The 27,866-nt window shown below is 31.6% G+C and overlaps 1 protein-coding gene across 5 annotated transcripts; it reads left to right on the top strand.

Annotated features, from left to right (window-relative positions):
- The first annotated feature begins 563 nt into the window (after positions 1 to 563).
- On the top strand, positions 564 to 26,668 carry LOC141453125 (dual specificity mitogen-activated protein kinase kinase 7-like). Of its 5 annotated transcripts, none has more exons than XM_074125925.1 (12): positions 564 to 944; positions 1,044 to 1,177; positions 11,710 to 11,864; positions 12,264 to 12,377; positions 12,954 to 13,181; positions 13,277 to 13,456; positions 13,570 to 13,793; positions 14,503 to 14,643; positions 15,294 to 15,404; positions 15,495 to 15,632; positions 16,369 to 16,671; positions 18,135 to 18,290. In XM_074125925.1, the coding sequence occupies exons 2-12, from the start codon at positions 1,156 to 1,158 to the stop codon at positions 18,274 to 18,276; spliced, it is 1,758 nt and encodes a 585-aa protein (XP_073982026.1). In that variant the 5' UTR covers positions 564 to 944; positions 1,044 to 1,155; the 3' UTR covers positions 18,277 to 18,290. The 5 variants fall into 5 exon arrangements, with proteins under 5 accessions (XP_073982026.1, XP_073982015.1, XP_073982006.1 ...); XM_074125914.1 differs by having other exon boundaries at positions 15,495 to 15,638; XM_074125899.1 differs by lacking the exons at positions 564 to 944; positions 1,044 to 1,177 and adding exons at positions 10,677 to 10,900; positions 21,884 to 26,668 and having other exon boundaries at positions 15,495 to 15,638; positions 18,135 to 18,316.
- Positions 26,669 to 27,866: the final 1,198 nt, after the last annotated feature.

Genomic DNA, 27,866 nt, shown 5'->3' with positions numbered 1-27,866 from the left:
GATTAAGCACACAGCTTTTTCTTTTTGTAAAACAATAAGATAATATTTTAAAAGCTTGATATTCAATTCTTAGTTAATAAATATTATGAGTAATTATAATTTTGAAGGGTTAGAATTTTTATGGAATAATTTCCTACCCATTTCCGTTTCTCTACCTTGAATACTCTTGATGTAAGTTAACTCCAGTCTTCTAGTGGTCAAGCTAGATAATGACAAAACTGCATTGCTTTAATTTATATTTGACTAGCCTATTTTTGTGTTAATTTTTGTATTACGTTGTTAATTTTATATTTATAAGAGCAATTGGAAATTAGGGATAGTACTCAATGTGTGTTAAAGAAATATAGTTTTGTTATTAACTGGGAAAGCTAACATTTAATGATATAATAATATAATAAATTGCGTGACATTTGTTCTTATGTTTAATCGTTCCAAACCTTCTGCTGCCTCATTTTCATTTTTATTTGCCTAAATTTTTTGGGGCGGGGCGGAATCACTTTTTTTAAAAATAGGGATTTGAATCAACTCGTTCCACCATCGGACTCGTTCCGATGGAACGAGTCCGCTCAAATAGCCCATCACTACTCTGTATGTGAATGTGAAGAACACATCAAGGACCGATGAGGTACACATTTTAACGAGAAGCAAAGCTTCTGTATTAGCAGAATACATCAAGGACCGATATGGTACACATTTTAAAGGGGAAGCAAAGCTTCTCAAGAAGGAAGTATTGCGATGAGATCAAATTTCCCAAATTAAGTTTTCGTCGGAATACATGTTTGGAGGTTCAATGATTACGAAAGATAAGAAACATTTGTGCTTGGTTTCATTGTGTCTTAACAGAATATATCAAAAGCTTTGCTGAAAGCTCTAAGACGAAGTTCCTTTGGTACTATTTTATCACTTCCGATACTGAGATGTTGGCCGAAGTTTCTTCACCGGAGGTGCGACTACTGAATGGATTTATGACTTATTTAATTCTCTAAGCTTATTCTCCTGTCACAATATTGCGATCTATAAATTTACTTGATTTATTTTTTTAGGAAAATTCAATTAAGTATGTTGCTAACATTTCTTCAATAATAAGAATGAAATGTGCTGCTAAAAGACCGAGATTGAAGGAAATAGCGTGACCAAATCTGTCTGTCTCATCATATGTGTAAAGTACATTCATATGGTGAGTGAATTACTTAACTATGACCTATTACGCAACCTTTAAACACTATATATATAAGTATATACGCAAGTGTATATATAAGTTTATATGTAGTACTCATTGTTGTAAAAGTTATAATTTCTATTCATATCAGCTATGAATTCGTTAGCATTTAGCATGTAGTGCTCCGCCTATTGTCTCTATCAAGATAACTAAGCTCTTGAGCCGATATTGTTTTCAAGTGGGAGATCGGGTCTAAATATAGTTCCAATTTGTTACTACCTTTTGTACTGAACGAACCGGTACTGTCTTTTTGTTAGGTTAAAAGTAAAGTTTTGAAGATTTCAGAGGATGTGCATTAAAATTGTACGTAACTCATATAGTTCAATGAAATTGAAATAAAAATAAACCAGAAACAAGTCGATTTAACCCTAAAGGGTTTGAATTGGGTCCCCGGGTTTCAATGAATTCGATGAATGCAGTTTTAAGCCTGTTTTCAGCGATTTCAAGTTTCTACCAGTAAGACAGTTTCTTGAAATTGTTGGATAAGAGGTCTTGGCAGTATAATGGTTGTGCCAGAGCTTTCATCTTCAATTCATTCAGTTACTGAACGGTGATTATCATGTGGGCAGGCATTATCAAATCAGGCCTTTATTAATGGTAATAACAGCTTCATTTCCTAGATTTCTTCAATTATTTATCAGTATTGATGGTTTAACAGAATTTCTAAAAATGTTTCGTGGATGACTGCTGACTCTGAGTACCATCCTTATTTTTTTTTTATGTTTTGTGCGTTAGGAAGCGTTTGAGGACTCAGCCTTATCCACACACTTTCTATAGGTTTCCTATTATTGTTACTAATCATTCAGTCCAAAAATACGTCGTATTTGTTGCACAAAGTTCCAAGGTAGGTTTTGCGGAAAGTACATGATTTGGTGCTCTTGATTTTTGTATTTATTATGGCTAGGACAAGATTTGCATCATAGCAGATCATACAGCAATAAGAAGGGGAGAAAAAATTTGCCCCCCCCCAAAAAAAAACTCTAAAATAGAAAATATTTGAAAAAACAGGTTGACTAAAAAATCGCATGCCTTGAACTTTTATACATTCACAGTAATGAGAGACTGAGAGTATAACATTAACCTGACGACCTTTCTCGCGCAAACCTTCCCAACTTATCTATCTATTCATAGTTAAGTCATTCAATAAACTATTTTATAAGAGATGGTTAAATAATTTATATGCATTAATTCTCTGATCTTTTTGTTCGTTTTTTTATTTATTATTTATTATATTTTAATTTTCTGATGAAATAGATCATTTGACCTAGTTATTTATTTATTCATTTTTACTATCTCTTAATACTCGTGGGAAAGTATCGTGATAATATGTTTTCAGCGGCAATATCTGTTTTGCAGTTTTCTGAGACAGTGAAAATGTTTTACACATTGTTCTGTCTGCCTTGTGGAAGTGGTGTACTCACCATTACTTAAACACGGAAAACCACTGAGTTTCTCATTTACGAGTATACTTATTACATTTCGTATACTGGTCTTTACCGAATCGATTCATTTTTCTTCTTTTTTTTTAAATCGAAAACAGCATTAAAAATTTTCATTACAGTACACCAATTAGCTTACATATTGACCTAAAATTTAAATGTAAAACATTTTGCCTGTAAAAAATCATTTATGGGCGCTTTTGAGAGATAAGAAGTTCTATTTCAGTAAAGGTACAGACTCATTATGGGTAATGCTGCCGTAATGTGGCCTGACATATAAAGGAAATAAAATATGTTAATATGTCTCACCTGTACCTAAAAAGTTTTTAATTTTTTTTGCATTTTTAGCATTTTTTCCATGAATTTCTTCAAAATTTGTCGACAATTACTATAAATACGTAGGACTATTTTTTTCCGTACAGTGTTCTCTCGTTACAGTCAGTGAGCTGTAAGAACCTCCCAGAAATAGAAATTCTAAGGGGCTTATAGCTGAATTCGAACCCGAGATCTGCGTGACAGAATCTAGAACGCTAATTGCTTAGCTCATCGCTTCCCTACTTAGGTCTATTACTTTTAATTCTAACATTTTCCAAGGAAACTATGTAGAAATGGGGTTCTTAGTAAGGGTGAGAAGATAAGCTCCAAAATTCCGTCTTTCTAAATCCTTGGATTTGAGTTAGGAATGTCCTGAGAAGAGAGGCAAGCCACAATAAGGATATTTCACTCCCAAGCACTATAAACTCCTGCATGTATAAATACCCTCTCAGGATGTATGCTTACTGCAATTTTGTGCAACTAAGAATCTATATGCCTACACTTTCTCTTGTAAGTCATAGGAGAAAGTGGATATTTGGCATACGGATTAATAAGATCTCTTTACATAATAGAAGAGTAGGTTAAAGCAGAACTGGTGCCTATAGTCGAGTAGAATTGTTACACAACATTACGCAGAGAGATTTGCCATGGTTTGTGTTTATACCGCCTACGGACATGTAGACAACAGTCAGTCGAAAATCTCTCTTAACAATATAATTATCTTATTAAAGACTATATTTAACACTTTAATGGTCATTAATTTCAGATAAATATGCTCTGCACAATTAGACTTTCTGTATAAGATAAAAATTTGGTTCCATTTTTTTTTAGCTGAATGTTTTTTGACTAACGTTATGGGAATCATTCTTCGCGAATTTTTACGGAAGTGCGATGAGTCTTGGTGGTAGGAAAAAGATGTTTATTTATAGTTATATTTAACTATAAAGATAAACCAAGTATACAGAGGATAACTTACATGGCGTAAGAAATAAATATTACACTAATCGAACTGATTATTTTGAAAATGATACGATGAATAGTAGTGATAAGAAATGAATATGTAGAAGATTATGAACGAGCAGATGATGGTGGAATAAGAGCTGAGATGAAACTTGTTGAAGATTGATTTTATTGAAGTTGGATGGATCAGTTTGCTGTTCATTATTTTTGGTGACTGATTCATAGTTTCAATAGGATGAAAAAATAATTGCCATTTCAGTCATGATACATTTATTCTGCCGAGCTTTCGACCTAGGGACATGTCCATGAACAGACAAGACAGAAGACACACCAACCCTATAATGTAAAATACGACTCGTATTACTTTGTAAACTAGCCCTGAAGATGACCTAATCCCTAGGTCGAAAGCTCGGCAGAATAAATGTATCACGACTCAAATGGCAATTATTTTTTCATCCTAAGGATCAGTTTGTTAGATTGCAAGTTGATTTCCTTGTATGAGTGCATTTACTTATATACTAGGATACGGTGGAAAGTTTTGGGGCACACCCCGATATAGCTATCAACTAAATATTTTTGTTATAATCGTGGTATCGCGTTAATCTAAGTTAACAAAGAATTTCTGAAGTGTAAGAGAAAGTAAACATATGATTATTTTCAAATTTTATATTATTTTATTCTCTTTTTTGGTTTAAGGCTTAAAAAAAATTACACAATACCTTCAGATAACCTTGTATTTCTTTCTGCCAAGCTTTAAGCTTACCATTATTATGACGCATGCAATTCTTACTTTTTGACGTCAGCAACAAGGAATTTATCTTTAAGATAAATAGACTATTATTTGTTTTTTACAATTACATTATCTCGTTATAACCATGTATGGCATGCAGGCAGGCTTAAGATAGTATTGTTGCTTGAATGTCCTAACTGTAATGTTTTCCGTTCCTTTCATTCAAATGAATAGCCATCAGAAAGTGTCAATAAACTTGCTTTCTTTTTGAAGTGATTAAACAAAGCTTATATTTTGCTGACTGTATTAGTAGTTTGTGTCATAAATATAGAATTTTTTTAATTTTATTTGTAACTAATATATTGTTCAACCCAGGCTTCATCCTTTCTTACCACTTGTGGGAAAAATTTAACTCTTCTTGTAAGAATAATAGTGCTATGATTCATTCGTAAAAAAACACTCTGTGGAAAACCCACCCTCACCAAGAAGTTCCACTTGTCGAATGAAAATGTATGACACAAATGAAAGTTGCAAAACTACGTGTGAGAAATGAGGGAACGAAGTTCAAGAAAGAAACGTTTTCAAAAAAGAAAAACCATTCAGTAATGTGCTACTTTCTGTAGATAAATTGAGATCGTTAACGTTAGATTGACATATGGACCAATCTTGCGGAGGTGATAGTTGGTAAAAGGCGTAATAATGAAGAAAAGTGGGTACTGTAAGAGTAACTGGATGTGTTGAAGGCAGCAGACCATATCCTCAGAATGGAAAAGTGCGCATACCAAGTTGTAACATGTCCGCAAAGTAAGACAGCCGAGGCTCAGATGAGGGGATCATGTGATCTGAACCCTTGGCAGCTATGACAAACTCTTAGGTTTTTAGAGATCAGCGGACCGCCGCTTTCCACAGAGAAAGATGGCGCGACATCCTTTAAATAATCAACACTTAGTAATGGATTATAGAACTAAATGTGATATTTGTTTCATCAAGTCCTGTTGATGTACTCAAACTAACCTTAATTTTGACTTTCCTGCAATGTAACGTTTCTAAAACGGATGTTTGAAACACATACATATAAACTCAAGGGATCTCGAAACAGATACGTCCGTTGTAAACACGATCGAGAAAATTTTTCTTTTAATCGGAAAACTTTCTCTTACTCACAACTAAGAAAATATAAAAATTATTCTATTTAAATTTATTTCAGCCTCTCAAACATTACCCGTGAAATAATTTTGCCAGCCAAAAAAAATCTGATGGAAAACTCATACACTTTTCCTTTCTACAATAATTCTTAAAGCTCTAGTCTATTCATCAAATTCGAAATTTCAAAACTTATCTAATTCTCACTCTCACTTAACAAGAAAGAGACATTAGAGAAAATTCTATTCCTATCGCTCCTCAGAACTGCCTTAAAACGGATTGTTCTAAAAAAAATATATATATATATTTAGATAAAAACTACGAAATATTTATAGACTTCTACATGGTTTCCCTTTTTATCCTTATCATACTTCTCTATTCTGTTTTACTCACTATCATAGTTTCATTAATATTTGCTTTGTTTTGTTTATAGGCTGACTGTTTTATTTCTCTTTTCTAGATCTTCTACGCAAACGTTACGTTCAAGTTTTGCCTTGGAATTTGCTATTAAAACTAGTTCATCTGCAACTAACTCCATCTGTAGCTATCAGAATCCCAAAAGAAGATTCCTCTCAATTTGGTGGATAATCGCATGTTTTTTTAAAATTCAGATTTGCCTTTTTTTCTTTAATTCTTAATCTTAGTTTTATAGTAATTATTACCTTAGTCTAAAAATATTCTGTATTAATCCACTGATGAAGAAATTTTAGAAGACCTTGCATAACTCACGTCAGCATTTGAAACAGTTTATGAACTTCTATAACTAATAAAAAGTAAAGAATACTTTAAAAAGAAAAGAAGTTTTAATATTTGATAAAATGATAGCGATTAATTCCCAATCTGATTAGTGCCTCCATGTTTGTTGAAATTTCATAACTCATTCCAGTATTCGTTAGTTATTATAGTAATACTGCTCTTTAGTTGTGAAATTCACAATGTACAAAAGTAGCAGCTCTACTTGAGGCCAACTGCTGATCTAATACCCAGACCTCATTGGTTTTCTAAACATTGCAATCTAGGGCGTCTGCGATTGATGGGTTCAATTGATAATAGTAACTACTTTATTTAAAAAAAAATGCGTACACTGATGTCATTCGTGTTCAATGATGCAAATATCGAAATTGATTAATTAAATACTTGTACTACCTACTAGTTGAAAAAAGAAATGCAATTTTTCGATTTTGGGTTCCCACTTCAAATAATATTTAATGTAGGTTCTCCACTCCAGTACTTGGGCAAAAGGGAACATAGAGTGTTGGAAAAGTCGAACCAATATATTTATTTTGAAAGAATTTTTATTTTTTGACCCCAACCAATGCAACAGTATATATCATCATCGGCCAAACATCCAATGGAGTTGAAACATTTTCAGGAAAATTAAATGAAAGGCACATTTGGTTGAGAGGTAGTTGGTTTTCCTTCAAAGTATCATTTTAATGTTCCATTGTCATTTATAAACATTTAAAGAGAAAAGCATTGCAAGTTTGAAGAAAACCCCTACACCGGGAAACTGAGTGGATCTTTCCCTTTTTTGAGATTTTTCCGAAAGTAGCTTCTATGATTCTCTCTCTGTTCCTTTGATATTTGAATCATTTTTCTAGAAGATAAGTTTTTATGGCATTTCTAGCGGAGAAGTGGAGTTAGACGTCCTTCTAAAGTTAGTAAGAATTAAATGTCCTTGAGTAATTTTAAACCCAGCATACTTGCTTTAGACCTCTTGCTGACCCTTGAAATGCAAGTGTTTATATAGTGTGGAATATACCCTGAAGAGGCCAACGATCGCCCGTATAAACTGTCATCTAGGCTAAAGTAACGCTTTTTATTAAGCTTAGGTGAGTGATAATAACGTAATTTTCAGAAATTTTGCCTGACTGAAATTGGCTTTTCTTGAGGTTGCGTAGCAACCCTCTCGGGTTATATCAAAATTGTCGTATCATTTCCTATTTGTGTTGAACGCTCGGGCTCCCTGATCAACACTCATCGAATAAAAAAAAAACTTAATTAGCTCGTACGTCTGAATGAATAAGTGGCCAATTTTCCAAGGTTTTCTGAGCTATCTTGGACTTGGATTAGCCCTTCACCTGTGTTGTTCAATCCGTTTATCTTTTCCTTTCTTCGAGCTTGGAAACGTTCGAAAACATTACAGAGTCATAAACTTAAAATAATTATTTAACGGACTGTGTACATCTCTCTAAGATGTTAGATTGGATGAAAACAGAAGATTTAAGAAGAACCTCTATTTTTTTTATTGTTCATTAAAGTAAGTATGAAAAAAAGAAATGAAACATTTTAAATTAAAAGGTTCTTGTTATGTCTACATCTTTTGTTACTAGGTATATAATCTATTTCATTTTAACATTTTAAATCAGATGATTCCCACGCCTATCTCACACTTCTTCTCTTTTTAAAATACGAACTTATTATTTTAAACTGATATTCCTGAAAAAAAATCGTACGAATCTCAAATTCTTGTGGTTACGTTTACCTATTTCCCAGAACTAGACGCCGTTACTTACAACTTCCCAACAATTGATCTTGATCTTCTCTAAACTATTGTAAAATGTTTCACAATCTTGCTCATTGTCTGAGAGGTTGGAACGTATTTCGATGCCAAAAGACAAGCTTGACACAGCTTCTCCAACAGATATTCCTTTAAATATATTTCTTTATTTTAAAATATTCTTTGCAAAAAAAAAAAATCTATTCTGCCTTAAATGACTCCCTAATGATTCAGATTATAAACACGCTCTCTTAAAATTTAGTTTTGTTTGTTTCTTCTAACTTTGGAAAGACTAGTAAAATAATGTAAATCATAAAACTAAATTCATTTTCAATACGTTGTAATTCAACCAGTAATTTACGAATGTTTAGATTTGCTCTTCTATTGAGAATAGCTTTTTCCTAAGTAAGAGTGTGTAAATGAACCGTTATTAACATCATGTATTTTATGGTTATGTTTATGAGAAGATATGATACGACTCGCCCTTAGTAATCAGTCTCCCTTTCGGTGTATAGATTGTAGTTCCACTCGAGTCATTCCAAAGATGTGAAAGATGCTGTACCTGAGTTCATTCCATTTATTTCCTATTTAGGTCCAATTTAGTAGAAAAAAAAACTGTACTTAGATTACTTCAGAGTTTGTACGTTTCCTGAAGAAAAATACATTTCCTCTGTCTAAGTCTTCCAGATAATACTTAGCAATATTCATCAAAATGTCCATCCAGGTTGCCCAGCTATACTATAAGATGTATTGTGCATAAAAAGAAAAAAAAATAAAATAAGTTTTTGCCTGGAATTAACTTCGAAGGAGAGATGAATGGTTATCTGAGAAAATTAGTACTCTAGAATTGATTATACTTCTGTTCAGACATTATCAACCCTAATGTATTGCAATGCAATTGTTCTGTCCGAAAAACTCGCCAATTTTTCTTACCGATATATTATTACTCGTATTTGGCCGTAAACCTCGGCTCTCATTGTTTTGTTTTGTTTCGTGTTTAGTTTTTTGTTTTTTTTGGAGCTTCCCGAGGACAATACAGAGTCATAAGCTTAAAAATAATTACTTATTAATGACAGTCAATTATTAATGTTTATTTAGTAGCTTACAGAGATCACGTTGCCTAAATTATTTTGGAATCATGTTCTCAGATACATTAAGAAAATGATTGTGTTGTACCTTAGTAAAAGAATAGTTTTAAAATGAAAAAGCTTTGCAACTACCTCTTAAACCAAAACTTCCTCTATAAAAAATTCTGGGTGCGTCCATGTCAATATTAATAAACGTCTACGTGAGGAACCAAAGCTCAAACGTTTTAATGCTACAACAGAATTAACTTAATCTAGCCGAAACTTTACTTATAGTAGTTTGCCTGGCATTTTCCCTTCTATTTTCTTTAAGAAAATATCCTTGCATGAAATTCACCTCGTAATTAATGAACAATAATTTATGGATAAATCAATTACAATAATTAAATTATTTGATTTTTTTAAAAGGTTTATACTTTGACTCGTATCTAAATAATCTTTCACAACTTTGATTGAATTAATTGTACCATATTACTAAATTGGTTGAATAAATTCCAATCTAGCTATCTTTAACATAACGGGACGAAATCATAAGAAAGAATGTCTTAAATTAGTTATTAGGGAGATGTCCCATTTTTCGTCTTAAAAAAAAACAAAATTATTTTTAGCATCTAGGGTGTTACAGTTATCTCGAAAAAACACAAGGAGTATTGATTTTTGTGGAGTTTTATTTTTAAAATATTCAAGGCCGGACATAAAATGAGTTATTTTATTTATTAGGTATACAAATTTCCCAATGCTGGTAATTTTTTTTAGATTGCCTAATGATTAACTGGTCAGATTTATTTTTTTGGGGATTCAATTTAGACATATGCAGAAATAAAGAATGCATTTCTTATTATTGTGTTTTATTTTATTTATTTATTTATTGCTATAAATAACCGATGGTATACAATACAACACAGTCGTGATTGTTTGATGCAATTAAAACAAAATGAATCTTCCCTCTGTACAGTTGAATGCCACATTCGTCTTTTTGACAGTGGAATCTCGTAATAGCTCTTACGGTTCCATCCTTCCCTAAACAAAATGTTTTTAAAGGGTGTCAAGGAATTCCACACTTTAGAGCGAATGCGAATGGAAGTGGAAGGACAGTCAGCGATAGTAAAGAAGGCATGGTATATTTTACTCATTTTTCTAAATAATATATTAGATAAGTGTATCTATAACTGTAATAAAATCTCAAATAATTTAAGTCTTCGTTATTAAGTTGAACGTAAACAATGTTTTAAAAATAAACGAAATAATTTAAAAGATTTAGTAAAGGGGCCACTAGGCAGCGGTATCTGCAACATTGTTATACAGGCCTTGATAAGAATGGCGGTGGGTTCCAGAAGTAAACTTTTATCAATATCGTAATGGCAAGTTCTTATTTAGAAAGCGATGTTTTAAATATGCAAGTACATATCCCTTCCCAAAGTGACATTAAAGAAAGTGAAAATGTAACTAGAGAAACACCTTTTAGTTTGTCAAGTCCGAAAAATGGTAATTGTAGAAGACCAAGAGAACGTAAGTTGAAACTAACCTTAACATTTTTTTTCAATAACTAGAAGTTAATTATTTATTTTTTACTTCGTTAGCCCGCTTTGTATTTTTATATGTTGTACTGTTATTATGGCTACTTTTGAAGCAGTAAATAAGTAAAACTAAACGAAAAGTACTATTAAGTCCATTAGCTGTTTCAGAAAGCAGCGTATCATACATTTTTTATTGCTTAAAACCATTCAATTTTCGTCGTATTTTTTGTGAATTGTGCTAAATCAAAATTGATTAAAACTTTTAACAGCATTCTGTCCTAATTCCACGCAATTATGTTGATTGTAAGAACACATTCTTTTAGAAACTTATATTTTACCATTTATTGAAACGGACACTCTCATTTTCTGAATTTTCTTTGCAATGTAGGTAAAAATAGTAGAAGAAACTTGATTATCTTTAAATTTTTAATAGTAAAGATAATCTTAGAATAAGTTTATACAGATTTGGATGTTAAATTGAAGGGTTAAGTACTTTTTATGATACATGTGTGCAATTAAGCTGTTTTAGTGTAAAGAACTGGTATGACGTTTAACTCTTTCTAAATACATTTAATCAATTCAACTTCTTCCTTCAAATTCATGTTTTGTAAATGAAATAACGTTACGTAAAAAAGTGGAATATATAATTTCATTTCTTAAATAATTTGTACAGTGTGATTGACTTTTAATCTCCAGCATTTTTAGCGTTGATTATTCTATTCTGTTTAAATATAGTCATATATTGCTTGTATTTTTATTATATATATTAATTGTTAACAACTATTAACTGTTGTGCCTCAGTTGGTGATATGGGTACTCCGACAAGGAGTCGTGGGCACAATTTTGATTTGCCTGGAACCATCCTAGTCCAACCAAAAACACCAGACAACAGTGTTATCGAAAGAAAACTTAAAGAAATAATGAAACTGTCGGGCATTTTACACATCAATGGAGTTGTAAGTAAACAGTCTGCATTGTTTAGTATAGCATGAATAATTTGGTATTTAAAAGTTCTTTTAATAATTTTGTGAGGGAAGGGATTAGCTATGAGGTTAGCATACTGGACTCCCACGCGGAGGTCCCGGGTTCGAATCCAGCAGCTGACCCTTAGATTTTCTCTTCCTAGGAGCTTCTTACAGCTCACTGTCCGGTGATGGACAGTGTTGTCTGTAACGAGAGAACACTGTCCGGAGGCCGGCAGTGCACTGGAAAAAGCTCCGGGCGCTAATGACCTCAGCTGTTGATGCGCAAAAAAAAAAAAAAAAAAATAATTTTGTGATCTGTTATTTTCCAATCAATGTGTCGTACGCTGCAAAAACTGTTTTAACCGTGATTTCATTATTTTGTTAAAATAGCGATACCAAAGTGAAATGAGTGATCTAAAAGAGTTGGGAGAACTAGGTTTTGGAACATCAGGTCATGTCTTCAAAATGTTACACGTCCCTAGTCAAGAGATTATAGCAGTTAAGGTAATATCAATTTTTTTATTTTGACTAGCATGATATCTAAGTTGCTATTTTTTTTTCATTGTAGATTTGATGTTGATATAATGTAAATTTTTTTAGTGAAGAAGGCTTGGCCTTTAAGGTGTGTTTGAATTAATTTCTTATCTTTTTTTTCTTTGGAAGTTTCCTGCTTTGGTCTAATCATTCTTTTCCCTACTGGAAGATGACTTCAATGCATAGTTTATTACTTACTGCTTTTTAAGCGTTGAAGGGTTTTTGTGTTGCGGGTAGTGTTCTCAAAGATGACCCACCAAACCACATATGGTTACACTGCGTTGCCAGTACCAAAACAACGCGACGATGCATTAATACTTACTAGCAACTAAATTTTTATGTAAAAATATTTATTTGCATTGTTAAAACCAAAGCAGTGCGGCAAAACATTAACTAGAATAAATATAGCCAAATATTATCTTTCAATACCTTTTACCTTTCCCCAATCTTATTTACTTGTGGCATTTTAAATGTTTATTGATATTTTTCCGTGATTATTTTTTCCAGCAATTTCATTTTATTAAAATCAATCTTTTTCTTTTTTAGCAAATGCGCAGAAGCGGAAATCCAGAAGAAAATAAGAGAATAGCCATGGATCTAGAAGTTGTACTTAAATCATACGATTGCCCTTATATAGTCCAATGTTTGGGATGTTTTATCACTGATAGCGAAGTATGGATTTGTATGGAGCTTATGTCCACTTGTTTTGATAAACTGTTAAAAAGGCTCACAACTCCGATTCCAGAACCAGTCATTGGAAAAGTATCACTTGCTGTATGTATAGATTTTTTATTGATTATATTATTTATTTTCTCCAAATAAATTAAAATTGATAAGTTTATTAATTTTAGTAAAATATCTATTTGCAGACTGTTAGAGCTTTACATTATCTAAAAGAGTCACACGGTGTCATCCACAGAGATGTAAAACCTTCAAACATACTTCTCGATAATAGAGGAAATGTCAAACTATGCGATTTTGGTATTTCTGGCCATTTAGTCAATTCAAAAGCTAATACAAAAAACGCTGGTTGTACTGCATATCTTGCTGTGAGTAATTGGAAACAATGTTTTAAACATTTATTAACAGTTGATTGTTGTTGATTTGATTTTTTCTTTAATTTAATTTGAAAAAGATCATAGTATTTTTTTTTCCTTCACAGCCTGAACGTATTAGCCCACCGGATCCTCAAAGACCTGATTATGATATCAGAGCTGATGTATGGTCCTTAGGAATTACCCTAGTGGAGTTGGCTACTGGTAAATTTCCATATCCGGATTGTAAATCAGATTTTGAAGTGCTTTCTAGAGTATTACAGGATGACCCTCCATCATTACCAGAAGGAAATGATTTTACACCACATTTTAGAGATTTTGTTAAGTGTTGGTAAGTTCATACTATATGTATCATGGCCGTTATTCTTAATGTTTTTAAAATCACTCTTTTCTAAACTTATCTGAAAGTATTTTTCCTAAATTTTCTTATATCTTGTACTTGGATTCTTTTTTTCCAATGGGAGCATAGAAATGAAGTGGATAGTGGAACTATCGTTAACATTATTATGTGGCCTGCTCTGTGAAAAGCAATAATGTTTTCACCGATCTTTTTGTTAAATTGTGAAACAAATTTATTGTTTTAAATTATTAAAAAAACAAACAAACAGAGATAAATTCATTTTCGTTTTCTTATTCATCTAATAAGAAAAGGTATTGCGATTGCGGTTACTGAGTACTCACTGGATATCTCCTTTTTGTGCTCCTCTGCAGTTATTATATTCGGGCAGAACTGAAATTTGTTTATCGTGTCCGAGCATTCACATGCTGACGATGATTATTTTCTTAGCTACAGTATCCAATTTATGCCTTTCTTCGTCACTACTTATTGTTTGTTGGGTAATGATCGGAATCTAGCTGTGTGCTTTCCAAAGCTCTTCTAGGTACATTTAGATGTTATTCTTACCACTTTTGAATTTGTTACCTTCTTCAAAACCTGCTTTACGAGATCTAGTTAGAAGAGTAGAGAGTCACTTTCTGCCATAATTATTTCAACTGATTACTTAATTATTTGATTGTTTTATTTCTTGCTTACTTTCCAGCCTCTCAAAAGATTATCATGTTCGGCCTAAATATCGGAAATTACTAGAACATAGTTTCCTCCGGAAGTACATGGAAGAAAATGTGGATGTGGCGTCCTGGTATGCGCGATGTACTCCATCTTCGCCTTCACCAATACACAGGTAGATTTCACGTTTTTTTTTTTTTTTTAATCGAAGTTTTATTTAAAGAAAAAATTCTAGACAATTTTTAAAACATTAGTGATGGTTGGAATTGAACTTTTTCGGTCCGAGCATAAATAATACCTAATTCAAGGCAGAATTATAATTTTATGACTGGACAAAAAATGTAGGTATTTAAGGCCACGTCTTTAGAAAGAATTATTGAATGTAGATTAGATTAGAAAATAGAACAGACTAGGTGTTTAAGTCAAAAGAGACATATGTCCCTCGTTCTAGTAGGAGAAACCTTCCCTTTTCATAAGCTCCAGGGATCGTCCAATTTGAAAGTGCTGGATGATCAGTGTCCTCCCAAGAGGCACCTACGTATTATCCTAAAACTATAACTCTATACAAAAGAACTCATAGAGAGCTCAGCTGCTTCTTGTAACTCCAGCACTCTATGATAATAATCTTTTAAAGTCATAATAGCGTGTAGTAGCCAATAAATTAAATCCAGGCTTAGCCTTAATCCAAAATATATAAAAAGAAAGTTAAGGGTTCTTCAGAATAGCATTGAGCGAGAAATTTGAAAAATTTTGATGTGAAAAACTCGTCGACTGAAGTTAGATTCTGTTCAATATAAAGTAAAGCCGTACTTTTTTAAATTCTAGGAATACCAGTACAGCTCCTTCATCTCATCATCACAGATCTCTTTCTGATGCTACTTCTGGACCGTTTGCGCCACACAATCTGCCTCAACATCCCGCCTTATCACAATTTAGGTTAGTCGGCCGAACAAATAATTCTAATAGTTTAATTACCTGTACATTTTTTTTTTTTAATAACTATTTTTTGATCCGTGAATATTTTAGGATGAATTCTCCAATACCAGTCAGACGTCAGTTGAATGGAGGAGGTCCTGAAGGTGGTGGTAATTACGACGGAGGAGGCAATACCAGCCCTTTGCTTTTACAGAGGTTTTATCACCAACAGAATCAGCATAGGCATAGGTACAGGTACAGTGTGGTATTTTGTTTGTTTCCTTATCTCATTTAATTTCTTAGTGTAAATAAAGAAACTATTTCTTTATTAATTATAACAGCTTTTACTTAGTCTTATTGGATGCAAGAGGACGTGATCCGTTCCTCTCAAAATGTTTTGGTTTAATTAAGGCCAACCAGTTTTCCCACTTCTAGTGAATACTTTTGTTTCAATTGTTAATTTTGTTCAATTTCTCATCAAAGTATCAATTAAATTTGAAATGTTTCCCCTCATAAATACATAACAAAGAGGATTAAATTTGTTTAATCAATTATACGTGCAAGTCAGGCTCAAGGGATTTATGTTATTGGAAATGTAAATTCCTAGATTTTATTTTTCTAGGATAATAAATATGAGAACAGTTCTTGGAGCTTTTCTCTGAAGAATTCTCTGAATTAAACGTAGTTCCAAGCTTCATGATATTGAGAATTACCTACAAAATATCAAATTTCGAAGCTAATTGTCTGGAGGGAAGTGTGAATATCTTGTTTAGTTTCTTTAAAGAATTTTTCCACCGTCTACTGAATCACTAGTACAGTACGCTCTTTTAGCGTATACAGTACCAAAGATAATTTAATAATTTGTGAAAATTCCCAGTTTGATGACAATGTAGAAGTTAGATTGAACACTTGAGGTTGACTGAAGACTGGCCCACTGTTTTCTTGATTTTTGAACTTATTTTAATTATTATTTACCGGTGTTTAGATCGACATCTGTATCACCGTGCCGTCAGCTCAGTTACAATGGGAGTGCTAAATGTGGAGGCGATGAAATTAATGGTGGCAGCGGCAACAGTCGAAGAAAATTAAGCTCCTACTTGAAAATGCGACTGACTAGTTGTGCAGGTGGCGGAAGTAGCGGAGGCAGTGGACACGCTGGCAGTTTAGATGGAGGGTCTTCCTCACCGGAACCTCCGCCTAGAATTAATAGAAATTCTTCTCCCTTGCTCAACCGGCGAAACATAGAAATGGGGGATCTTTCCGCTGCATCGCCAATCCTTAATAGAAGGTGAGTTACAAAATAATGCTTAATTATTATCATTATTATTTAGGTTAATATCTATTTCAACACTATTTCAATCAGTCAATAGAATTTAAATAGCTAGAACTCAATTTATTTGTAATTAAAATTTAAATATTTGGTTTATTCTCTTTGTCCCTTGTACACAAATACACTAATCTGAATTCATTGGTTATGTCGAATTCAAAGCCAGTTTCAATTAAATGGAATTTAAATACAGACTGGATTTGGTAACTGGTACTTAGGACAGATAGGTTGCTTTTACCAAAAAGAGGCAGAGAGCACAGAATAAAAATACAAATCCAGTTTGTCTTCAAAGGCCATTTAATGATCATTTAAGGAGGAAGAGTCGGGTGGGCAGGTTACGCTTTGATAAATGTAGAATTCATCAGAAATCTTAAATAAAGTTAATGTATATTTAAATTTAATTTTACGTTTTTCTGTTATTTTTATTTTGATAATATATTAAAAGGGTGAATGATAGATGTAAACTTTATTGAAAAATATTTACATATCATACATACATAAGCGTAAAGAGTGATACATTATAATCTTCGTACATTCTTTAGATAGGGACATTAGGAAAGAGCAGGAGATGAGTCAATGGAAGAACAGAAACCTGCAGCTGGTATCTGTGTGAATTGGAAGGATCATAGATGGTTATTTGCGGCAAGTGGGTCAACATGGTAATCTGGGGTAAGGATGTGTTTCAGTTGAGGAGGGACCTGGAAATATCTCATTGAGTGAGTCGATTTTAGTAGGTCAAGGACAGTCAGACGCTTGTCTAAGAAATTTGTCGTGAGTTATGTGGAGTTTTGATGTGGTTTATTTTAATTTTCCACTCTTGGAAGAGGTTAATGTTAGTGATAAATAGGTTGGTGGGATACAGGATAGAACCTTGAGGAACGCCGCTGATTTGAAATAGATGTTGAAAGAAAGTTTAGGGAGATTGAAAGACTTTCTGTGGGAGAGATAATGAATGTAGGAGTTCGATAAGGAATAGAGGTATATTGTACTTGATGAAACAGAGAAAACGACTCTTACGCCGGACTGTGGTTAAAGGCTTGGAAGTTTTGTGAGTTTTGGTGTGAGTTGGAGTCTTGGTCTAAGACCAAACTGTTCGTTTCTTAATATGTTGTTTTGAGTCAATATGTTCTCGAGTATCTTGGTAGAACCATTTTTTTTCAAGGATTTCGCTGATGGAACGTCGATGATAAAAACGTTCGCTACCTAGAAGGGAAGGATTACGGACGAAGATGACTTAAGAAAGTTAGCATTTTGTTGAAGAAGTTAGCGAGAACTCTCTTACTAGAAGAGTATTCGTATTCAGCTGTTTATTTCAAGTGGACTGACACACCCATCTTCAAATCTTAATAAAATGCAATTATTGTAGGGGCCTACGACATCCTACCCATCAATTTAATAATGTAACTCGTAACTTATGACTTCAGGTATATATCTCCTTCACCTCCACAACCGCCACCACGTAGGCTGTCCGAGAGTTCTTCGGTGCCTGGATCTCCACATCACACTAGATTATATACACCACAACCATGGAGGAGGTTATGGCCTGCCAGGCATCAACATCAATAATAATTAGAAACTATTTTAAAGGAGAAAAAGAAGGAAAAAAGTAAGTTAAAAAAAAAAAATGATAATAATTATTTGTGCTATACTTTATACATAAGTACAATATGTATAAGAGACATAAAAGAAAAAAAAACATTGTATACACTCATCATACACACTGTGTTGGGTCACTTTCACACACAATTTTTAATAATGATAGTAATATCGTGCTTGCCTCTAAAAAATAATAATAATAATCGAAGCTTGCTTGCATGTTTTTTTGGAAATGCCTAAAAAAAATTAAATAAATAATATATATACTAAAAGTTAAAAAAAATAAGAAAAGAAAGAATAATAATATAAAAACTCACAAACATTTTCTTTTTGTCAACAAAAATTTGGTTTTGCCATCTGTTATCTAATAAAGTTATTGAATACCCGGTCCTAATGTACCCATTCAAAAATATAGTTCCCAAATTTATCCTTTAATGTCCATTGATTTTTTTCAATTTTTTTTTTCGAAATTTATAACTCAGAAACAATAAAACACAAGAATAAATTCGGCCTAATTTCTCGGGTTTCTCTTTTCTTTTTAAAAATAAAAATAAGGTAAAAAAACGCCATTATTTCCCTCTAAAAATACTGAACATTATCTTATTTGTGGAATATTTAATAAAGGGATTTTTTGTTTTTTTTAAATAATATTGAAAAAGAAAGCAAAAGAAAACTCTTTTCTAGATTTATCAAAATTTTCGCCATTATAGCTTGGAATGGTTTGATAATTGTGCCTGATAATTGTAATAATAAAAATAACGTAATAATTATTAGAGGAATTTGTTATCTTAGTTTATCTTTTCCCTTTTTCTTTATTTTATTCATTATTATTGGTATTTATAATTTTTAAACATTTGTAAAATTATTATTAATTATAAATAATATTCATCACCAAGTTCAATAAAGTTTAATTTTCGCAAAACATGAATTTCGGGTCCATTAAATGTAGTACTTTTCTTTACATATTGGGTCACCTTTTTTTCGTAAAAGTCAAAATATAGTGGAAAATTAATACACGAATTGAATGTTGAAAATGTAAGACTCATTGTTATGATTTCTTGTTTTTCTGTTTGCAAAAAAAATTGTTTATCTCCGTCCAGTTTTGCTTAGCACGAAGAAATAAGCAAAATATTCTTACAACTTTTAATCACTAAGGTTTTTTCCCATGTTGATTTTGTATACCTCATTTCCTTTCGAAAAATCAGCCCTTTGAGACAAAGAGAATATTTTATTACTTTACTAAATACACACTATACAATACTTTATGATAAGCAAAATTAGTTACGATTTTTAAATTACGGAGTTTTCCCCTTTTTAAGATTTTATTTATGAAGAAAAATAATTTCAGCCGTCTTAATTATTGATTCTGAAAACGTTACATTTTGGTGCTAAAAATTAATGATTGGTTCCAATAAATCTCTTATTGGTTTGAAAATCGTCTGAAGCAAAACAGCTTCCAACAATTTCGAACTGGATTTCCGGCATCTGAAAGTTAATCTCACCTTCAGAGGATCTTTCTTTTATTTCATTCTAATCGGTTTCCAATATTTATCCAACTTCAATGTTTGGTTTCAACGATGATGATTAATGAACTAAATTTCAAAATATTTATAAATAAATAGATAGCACTTTGTCTAATTTTGACTGCTATCAACACTGCAATACTTGGTTTTTCTCGTGACGAAAAAATTATTAAATTAAAAGTCTCATTAAACTGATACGCAACGTTACAATGGGAGCCACAAAACTTCTGTATATCGCGTAACTTAATCTTGAATTTTATTAGGGCTGCAAGATGGATATACATCGATGGTGCATTATTACCCTTTCTTCATGTAAATTAACTTGTAATTTCCGTTGTAGTAACGTACGGTTTAAAATCTTAGGCTTCGGGCCGGCCGGCTCTAGGAGCTATCAAATTAGGACAAGGTTTACGCTGCAAAATTAATGACTCAAATCATTTTCAGACTACTTGCTGACAATTTCCTTACCTTCCTTCAGTCTGTTTCCAAAAAATCAGAATAAAAAAAACATTCCGTTCATTCGTGCGCAAATCTTCCTCATTTTAATCCTATTTACTGATAAAAAGAGGAAACTAATTCCTTTGTTATCTACGAGCAGAATCTCAGACTTCTATTAACTATTTTTCGGAACCTCCATCCAGCTAAATAATTCAAACAGTATAATGGAAGAAAAAACAGCCAATAGTAAGTAAACTGCACTGTTATTGGTCAAAGTCATGAGGGGTAGGAGATATTACTTAATTTAAATTTCCAATTTTCAGCCTTGATTTCTATTCATCCATTTTGCTTCCAGTTATGCAAGGAAAAATTTCACTAGTCAAGTGTGCACATTTCATTAAATTTGTATCATTTTTCCACTATGTCCAGCAAATTTTGGGATAGTCTTCTGTTCAATATTTAAAATTATTTTCTGATATTCAAGTTAATTCTTGAATTTTAATTCAAATCTAGCTTAAATTTTCGCTTTTCTTAAAAAAATTTTCACAGATAATTAATTTTTTGTAAAATTGTTCCACAAGTGTACGCTTTAAAAAATTTAAAAAATTAGCGAATAATTAATTTTAATAATTAACTAAAATTTAGTGTAGGACAAAGAGGCAACATTAAAAAATAAATTATCTTGCAATAAGTTAGTTTAACATTAGTTTTTTTTTTTTTAATTTAATTTTTCGTAAATTATTGAAAGATTTAAATTAGTTAAGATTATAGAAAATTTATTAATTGCTTATCAATTCTAACACCCATGTTCGTTTTGTGATGAGTGTATTTTGGAAAATTAAAATGGTTTACTTTTTTTTTAAATGAAATAAATCTCGTCAGAAAGGAAGTAAAAACGTACACTAAGTAATTGAGATGATTCAAATAAAGTGTTTTTAGAGAACTTAGCCATTGCTTATTAGATTTTAGTTAAAAAGAATCACAGAGCATTTATTATAAATTTAATTGTATTAATTTAAAAGTCCTGTCCACAATTCTGCTTCAAAATAAATAAATTAACAGACAATTATTGCTCAATTTGATCAATCAATTCCTAAATATTTATAGAATATTCTTAAAAGAAAAGAGTAATGTTCAACAGAATTCACTTATTGTATCGTTTTCTCTTCTAATAATTACTTTAATTTTGTTAAGTAATTAGTTTTTATCTATTTTAAGCTAATGACCATTGGAAATGTGTAAAGTAAAGAAAAGGTAATAATATCGTTTTAAGACCAGTCCTTCTTCACTTATTACAACCTCCTCGAGAGGTTTTTCAAACGGATATTTCGATGGTTTTAACGCAGCGCAGATTTCAGCGTGTATTATTATTATTTTCTGCAGTCAAATTAAAGTTAAGATTGCTTTTTTTAAAAAAAACAGACAGAATGCTGAATTATTGAAGCTACAAGAATATTGATATCCCCAAAAGTACGTAACTATTCGCTACCAGACGTTTGTTACTGTTTCGCCATCTTGACTTTATTTTGTTTTAAAGTCTATTTTTTTAAACAGATTTTTCATCTCTAGTTCGTTGCATAGAACCTTGTGAATTAAAGTTTTTTTTTTTTTTGTAGACGATAACCTTATGTGCTTAATGCAAAAACAGATGATGTGAAAGAAAAGGAAGGTTACATGCCGTTATCCAGGCTTTCAAAACTTTCTTGAATTATGTCATCGCTAACCATCTGCTAGAGGAATTATCTTTAATGGATTCTGTAGGTGCCATCACGTTGTAGACTCGGCTTTTATTTTCAGTGGCCTTCTAAGTTGAAAATGCCGCCAGCTTGAGAAGCATGTGCTCACTCAAGACACTATGTCGCCTCAGATCTCTACTGGTTTATAGTATTTTGTTAAATCTTCCTCGCCACAGTTCCTGGGAGTTCACTCCAAAAAATTGGCTTCTTGAAAGTTGCGAGAAATTTGGCTTCTTCCTTTATTCTAAGCTCCACTACAGACTCTTTATAAGACATGCATTAATCTTGGAAATCAAACAGATGAAATCCTTTAATTTCATTAGCTTTTTTCGTCAGTACCAACAATATAGTTTTTGTTAATGGGGACATTCTGCGTTGCAAATAAATAAATCAATTTTATTCCCCACTTCTGACAAGTAATACCACTCTCCCTACAGGAACTTAGGTGGCAAAATGTCGCTTGGGTTCTCTACGGGAGTTCTAGGAACATTGTGGGAGCTGGCTGTAGGGACAAACATTCTCTGATGCCCTAGATTCTTCTAACCCTCTGGGAGGATATATTTTCCTTCAGTATCTGTTAACCATTCCAAGATTAAGATAGAGAATCAAGAGATTGGGAAAATCACGTGCTGGTGCCTAAACACTCCTTCCCTCTCAAGAGACAGGATATATTAAGTGATCGCCTTACCAAGCCAGCTTTATTTACTCATTTATTTATTATGTATTCCGTTATTTGATGTGAGGGGATGCCTGATGGTGCAGAGACTCCGAATTTTAGTCAAAGGGATAGCTTAACTACTTGGATTAGAGTTACATAGAGTTTGCCTGTGATTTCGCTAAACCCAAATTGATGTCCCATATCAACTATCTCAGGTAGGCTTTGAATATATTGGATGATTGTGTGAGGGTTTCAGAATTGAATGCTGTTTGGTGTTGTTAAGCTCTTGATGCGTGCAAGGATGTTAAGATCCCTGATGAAGGAGCTAATCCACTTTACAGGCTTCAATTGAAGTTTCTTGCTTAAAACTTATTGAAATTTGACTGTTTTAAAATGGAATATTGCCTTTTATTTATTCTATAATATTTATAGGTAAAATACTCTTTGTATATTATTTGATTACTTAATTTTTGCCATATATTTTTCTTTCATTTTAACCGTCAATATTATATATGTGTATATGTATATTAAGTATTAAAGTAGTGCCAAAGGCAGTTGTGAGTCTGAAAGTTTATAGGAAAAAACAAAAAGCAAAATGCAGAAAAAAAAATAATTGGGATTTTGGATTGAACGTGAGCATTTGGCAGAAATATTTTTAATAATTTAAGTTTTATTGAAACAAAATTTATAAGTTTTTCCTTTTTCTATCATAAAGACATCACATTTTTTTGTTCAACTTCCAGAAATATTTCTTAAATCTAGTCCACAAATAATTTATTTATATATTATATACTTAATGTATATTTATACAGAAGATCCTTTTAAAATTAGTATACTTTTTTAAATAATAAAAAAAAAGTACATCACTGTTAAATTAGCACAAAAAGTTGAACTACGCTGTTATGTGCTATTTAGACTCTGTTTTGAGAAAAGAGCTTATTCGTATGTATTTAAGAAGTATTTCCAAGTTTTTCCTATTGAAATTAATATTCCTCGAGTTAATGTCTCTTTTTTATTATTATTATTGGTATGTAAAATTTTCACTCACTTGTGGAAAGCAAAAGAAAAACAAACAATTTTAGTGTGGTAATTGTGATCTGTGACAAGCCCAACTAGCCAGTTTCCTCTCTTAACATCTTCACAATTACAATCAATATATGGTATGTTTCATGTTCTCTGATTACTTAATACCTTGTAATACATTACATTTTCTACGTGATTTTCTTAAAATTTTTGGAGTTCATAAAATAATTTTTTTTAAAACGTATCTTGACATCGCTCGTCATTTCAAAGAAATAAAATTTGTTCACTTCTGATATCTCACTCTAATAACAATAACAGAAAACCATGGCATTTTGAGAGTTTCTATCACTATCCAGATTCAGTCTTAGAAAACACCATTGTTGTGTTCAAATGAGCATATTCATGTTCGGGGCTAATGGTTATTGACTGGGAAGTTCCAGGCTCAGGTGGGCCCCCGGACAGCTTTTCAGTCTTCGTACGATCCATTTGAATTTACTTGAACTCCATGAAGTTTGCGTAGGAATTCGGATGACGTATAAACCTTTCTACCATCGATTTAACCGAGTTAACTTGTGTCATCATCCAAATAAACCATGACTTTAATAAATAATCATTGTAACGTTTTGAAAAAGTTGAGAGACTTCTCCAATTCTCTCTGTGTGGTATTCTAATTATAAACTTCGTTTATCTTATCCACCACATAGCACACTTTTTTGGGGGTTCTCTAGATTTTTATTTTTATCCATCATAAGACATTGCTTCATTAGAATAATTGTAGCGATCAGCACCCTAAAGAATCAGTAATCTCTGATGAAGAACGTATATCTGAAACCTTTCAGACTTGATAAGAAAACTAAAATTAAAATCAACGATCTGCAGATTTAACCTCATATTATTTGACAATATAGAAGTTTAATATTTTGACGAACAGTAACATGGTGACAGTAATTATTAAGAGTTAATTTCGTCCATTTAAGTTACCGGAGAACCTAAAAAATAAACTTTGAAATGAAGTTGGTGGAAAATGGAGGCAATAAGTTGGGAAAGAGGTATTCACTATGTAATCTAGTTCCTTCATAATTCACAATTAACCAAGTTAGTAATTTATTATTCAAAAACCGAATAAAAGACAAAATATTCTCCAGAAGTAAGCCTTAAAATAAAAAAAAAGACAACCAAATAAACAACCTCTCTCTATATTCTGGGAGGTATAATTTCGTATAGATATGATATGTGCAGAGGAAAGGTGACCTAAACATAAAAATTATTGTTTTTCATTTATGTCATTCTTTTGTTTTCTTTCTGATTTTTTAAAAAACGCAGATCTTCAAGGTTTTATTATTTTCTGATTATTTTTTTTTAAAAGTCTTTAATATTTAGGAAATATTTATTAGGTTTTTTCAACATTAATTGCTTCTGTAAACTAGCTTCTTTCTTTTCCATTTTTCTTTTTATTCAATTTCTAGAATATTATATCATCAGATGTATATAAAATTGGATTATAATATATCTAACAAAAACTTTTTTTGTATATATTCCATTTATTTATGTACAAATAAGTATAAATAAATATATTTAAAAAAAAAAAAATATGTCAAGGCAAAAAAAGTGGGAGATGTTTTGTATGATAATTATTTTTAAAAAATTAATTAAATTATAATATTGATTTATACAATTAAAGTTTGTAAGTTTAGGCTTTTAAAGTTTTTTTTTTTCTTCAGTATTTGATTTTTATGTCGTGTTTTAGCGATCTACAGAGGATGATTTTTGTTTATTTGTTTGAACTGGCATATATGAATGCAGCTAAAACAGTAAGCTTGGGTTGAACCAGTTTAAAAAAATAAAATTTACGAGAGGTTTATTTGTGTTTGTGGTAACGAAGAAAAAAGGTATTAAGTTTGAAATTTCACTCTTAAGTCAAACATATGTTTTAGCTAAATATTCATTGTAGTTTTATGTGGTTCAACCTTATTCTTTTTTTTTTTTAATCTGTATTTTTGTATTTTAAATCTAGATTGCTAAATCACTTCTTGAAATTTAACTTTTAACTTGAAAAAAAGAATTTTTTTTTTCACTAAAATTGAAAATTGTACAGATGTAAATATTTATAAAAAAAACAAAACAAATTCTGAAGAAATAAGTTGTGTGGCACAAGATAATGAGACAAAAATTTTGAAATAATCGTTTTTGGGTTGATCATTTACTTTTTTTTTTCTGTAAGTAACAGAGGAAGGCAAAAATTATTTGAAATAATGGCTCTTTGAAATAATTTATTTTAAAAGGATTATTTTTTAATTTATTGAAATAATTTTTCTTTTAAATAATTTTATAAACTTTAGAATGGGTTCCTTCTTTTTGTTTAACCCCAACAAAAAGTTTAAATTCAGTGATAAAACCATTAAAAAAACTTTTGAGCATATCCAGATAAGTTTAGTCTGTTTTTGACCGGCAGAATTTTACCGTCACCAGTTCTCAAATTGATATGACCATGCTATGACTTCATAAACGCTCTTAAACCTTCATAAATCAATTTAAAAATCATTAAAACTCTTAAGGCATGTTACTTATATTTCAAACGACATTTTTCAAATAATACCTACCTACCTCTAAACTGTACTATATTTTAAAAATGATTATGTTACCGGTTTGTTAAGTCATTTTCTTTCAATTCAGTTATTACTTTTTATTTCTATTATATCACCAATCAAAACGTTCAGAAAAAAAGTTCTAACTGTAAAAATAATAATGACTTTAAAAGAAAACAGCTGATCACAATGAAGTTATTTTTTAAAAAGTACTCGGAATAAGTGCTTCCAAAAAATAACAGAACTTCAAAAAAAAAAAAAATGTGAAAAAAAAAATTGTAACGTGCTATCTAGTCATGTTTGGTATTTGAGAATAAAGAGATTGATTATGAAAACATAAAAAAAAAAAGAAAAACAAAGAAAAAAGAAAAAAATTAATAAAATTTGATTTTAAATCCAGATTATTTTAGTTTTTGCTTTGTATCCTTTTTCTTATGATGAATATTCTATCTTAATTATATCTGCAACATCATTAAAATACAGTACTGTTCCAGGTGCAGTGTGAAAAGTTAATGCAAAAAAGAGGGAATGTTTTCGGCCCTGAAATCAAACGAGGTTTTGATTGCACTCCTTACGTCATTGCTGTCTGTAAGGTTCAAGAAACTAGCTTCCTTCTGAAAGCATCTCAAGATGCTTTTTTTTCCTCATTTAGTTATTAAGCTTCCCCAATTTTAGCATCCCATAATTCATTGGACGTAATAAATATAATTTAATTTGAGTCCGGGGCGATTTTAATATTTGCCATTTGATAGACCTAACTTATTTCACGACAAACATGTTTCTGTGTACTCTTGCCTTACATCTTCATAAACTGTACAGTGTGTACAATCTTCTTAACGAGAGTTTCTACTAGAAATCTCCTGTTTTTGTGGCCCCGAGTTTCATATTGTTTTAAGAAAATGGTGTGTAAACAACTTTTGTCGAAGACGAAAAATTCTAGGACATTCAAACTTTCAAGTCTCGGTTAGGTAAACTCCTGCCAAGGCGTTTCTGATTCTGGTTGAAGGTTCTGTCAAAAAGTTAGCTAAAAAAAAATCCCTCAGCCGGGAATACTTTTTATGATTTTTTTTTTCTTAACAAATTTTCTCAAAAACGGCTCCCAAAATTTGACTTTTGACTCTTAAACGATTCGTTCACTCATTGCGCATACTTTTATTTGATACATTTTTTGCCACGGAAATTGAATCAAGGGTAGTTATTGAAGATTTTTTTTTAGGAAACAATTTTGTTAGATCAATATGGAAAGAAAAAAAGTCTTGAACAGTAATGCCCAGTTTTTCAGGCGGGCTTTACGTCCAACTACCAATTTGGTGACGTGGACGGAGGCGACTAGCAAACATACTTTACTGTAAACTTCTTTTATAAACAATTAAATAAAATCCAAGGCCTAAGACCGGGAATCGAACCCAGTACCACAATGCATGCTTTGCAGGTCTCGCCTCTTAACTGTTCGACTACCGTGGCGCCTTGAATATATCCAATCAATGCCAGCCAAGCCAATTCGAACCATCCAGCTTTAATATCATGTTATTTATCTTAAGAATTTCCTTGGAAAAGCATTTATTTCTAGTAATAAACAATGTTTTATATTTAACCA

The sequence above is a fragment of the Rhodnius prolixus genome, unplaced genomic scaffold (assembly GCF_049639745.1).
Source record: "Rhodnius prolixus isolate KJV_2025 unplaced genomic scaffold, Rpr scaffold_1, whole genome shotgun sequence".
In the NCBI taxonomy this organism is placed as follows: domain Eukaryota; kingdom Metazoa; phylum Arthropoda; class Insecta; order Hemiptera; family Reduviidae; genus Rhodnius; species Rhodnius prolixus.
The sequence above is the reverse complement of the archived record's forward strand: the minus strand, read 5'-3'. Positions and strand labels throughout refer to the sequence as shown.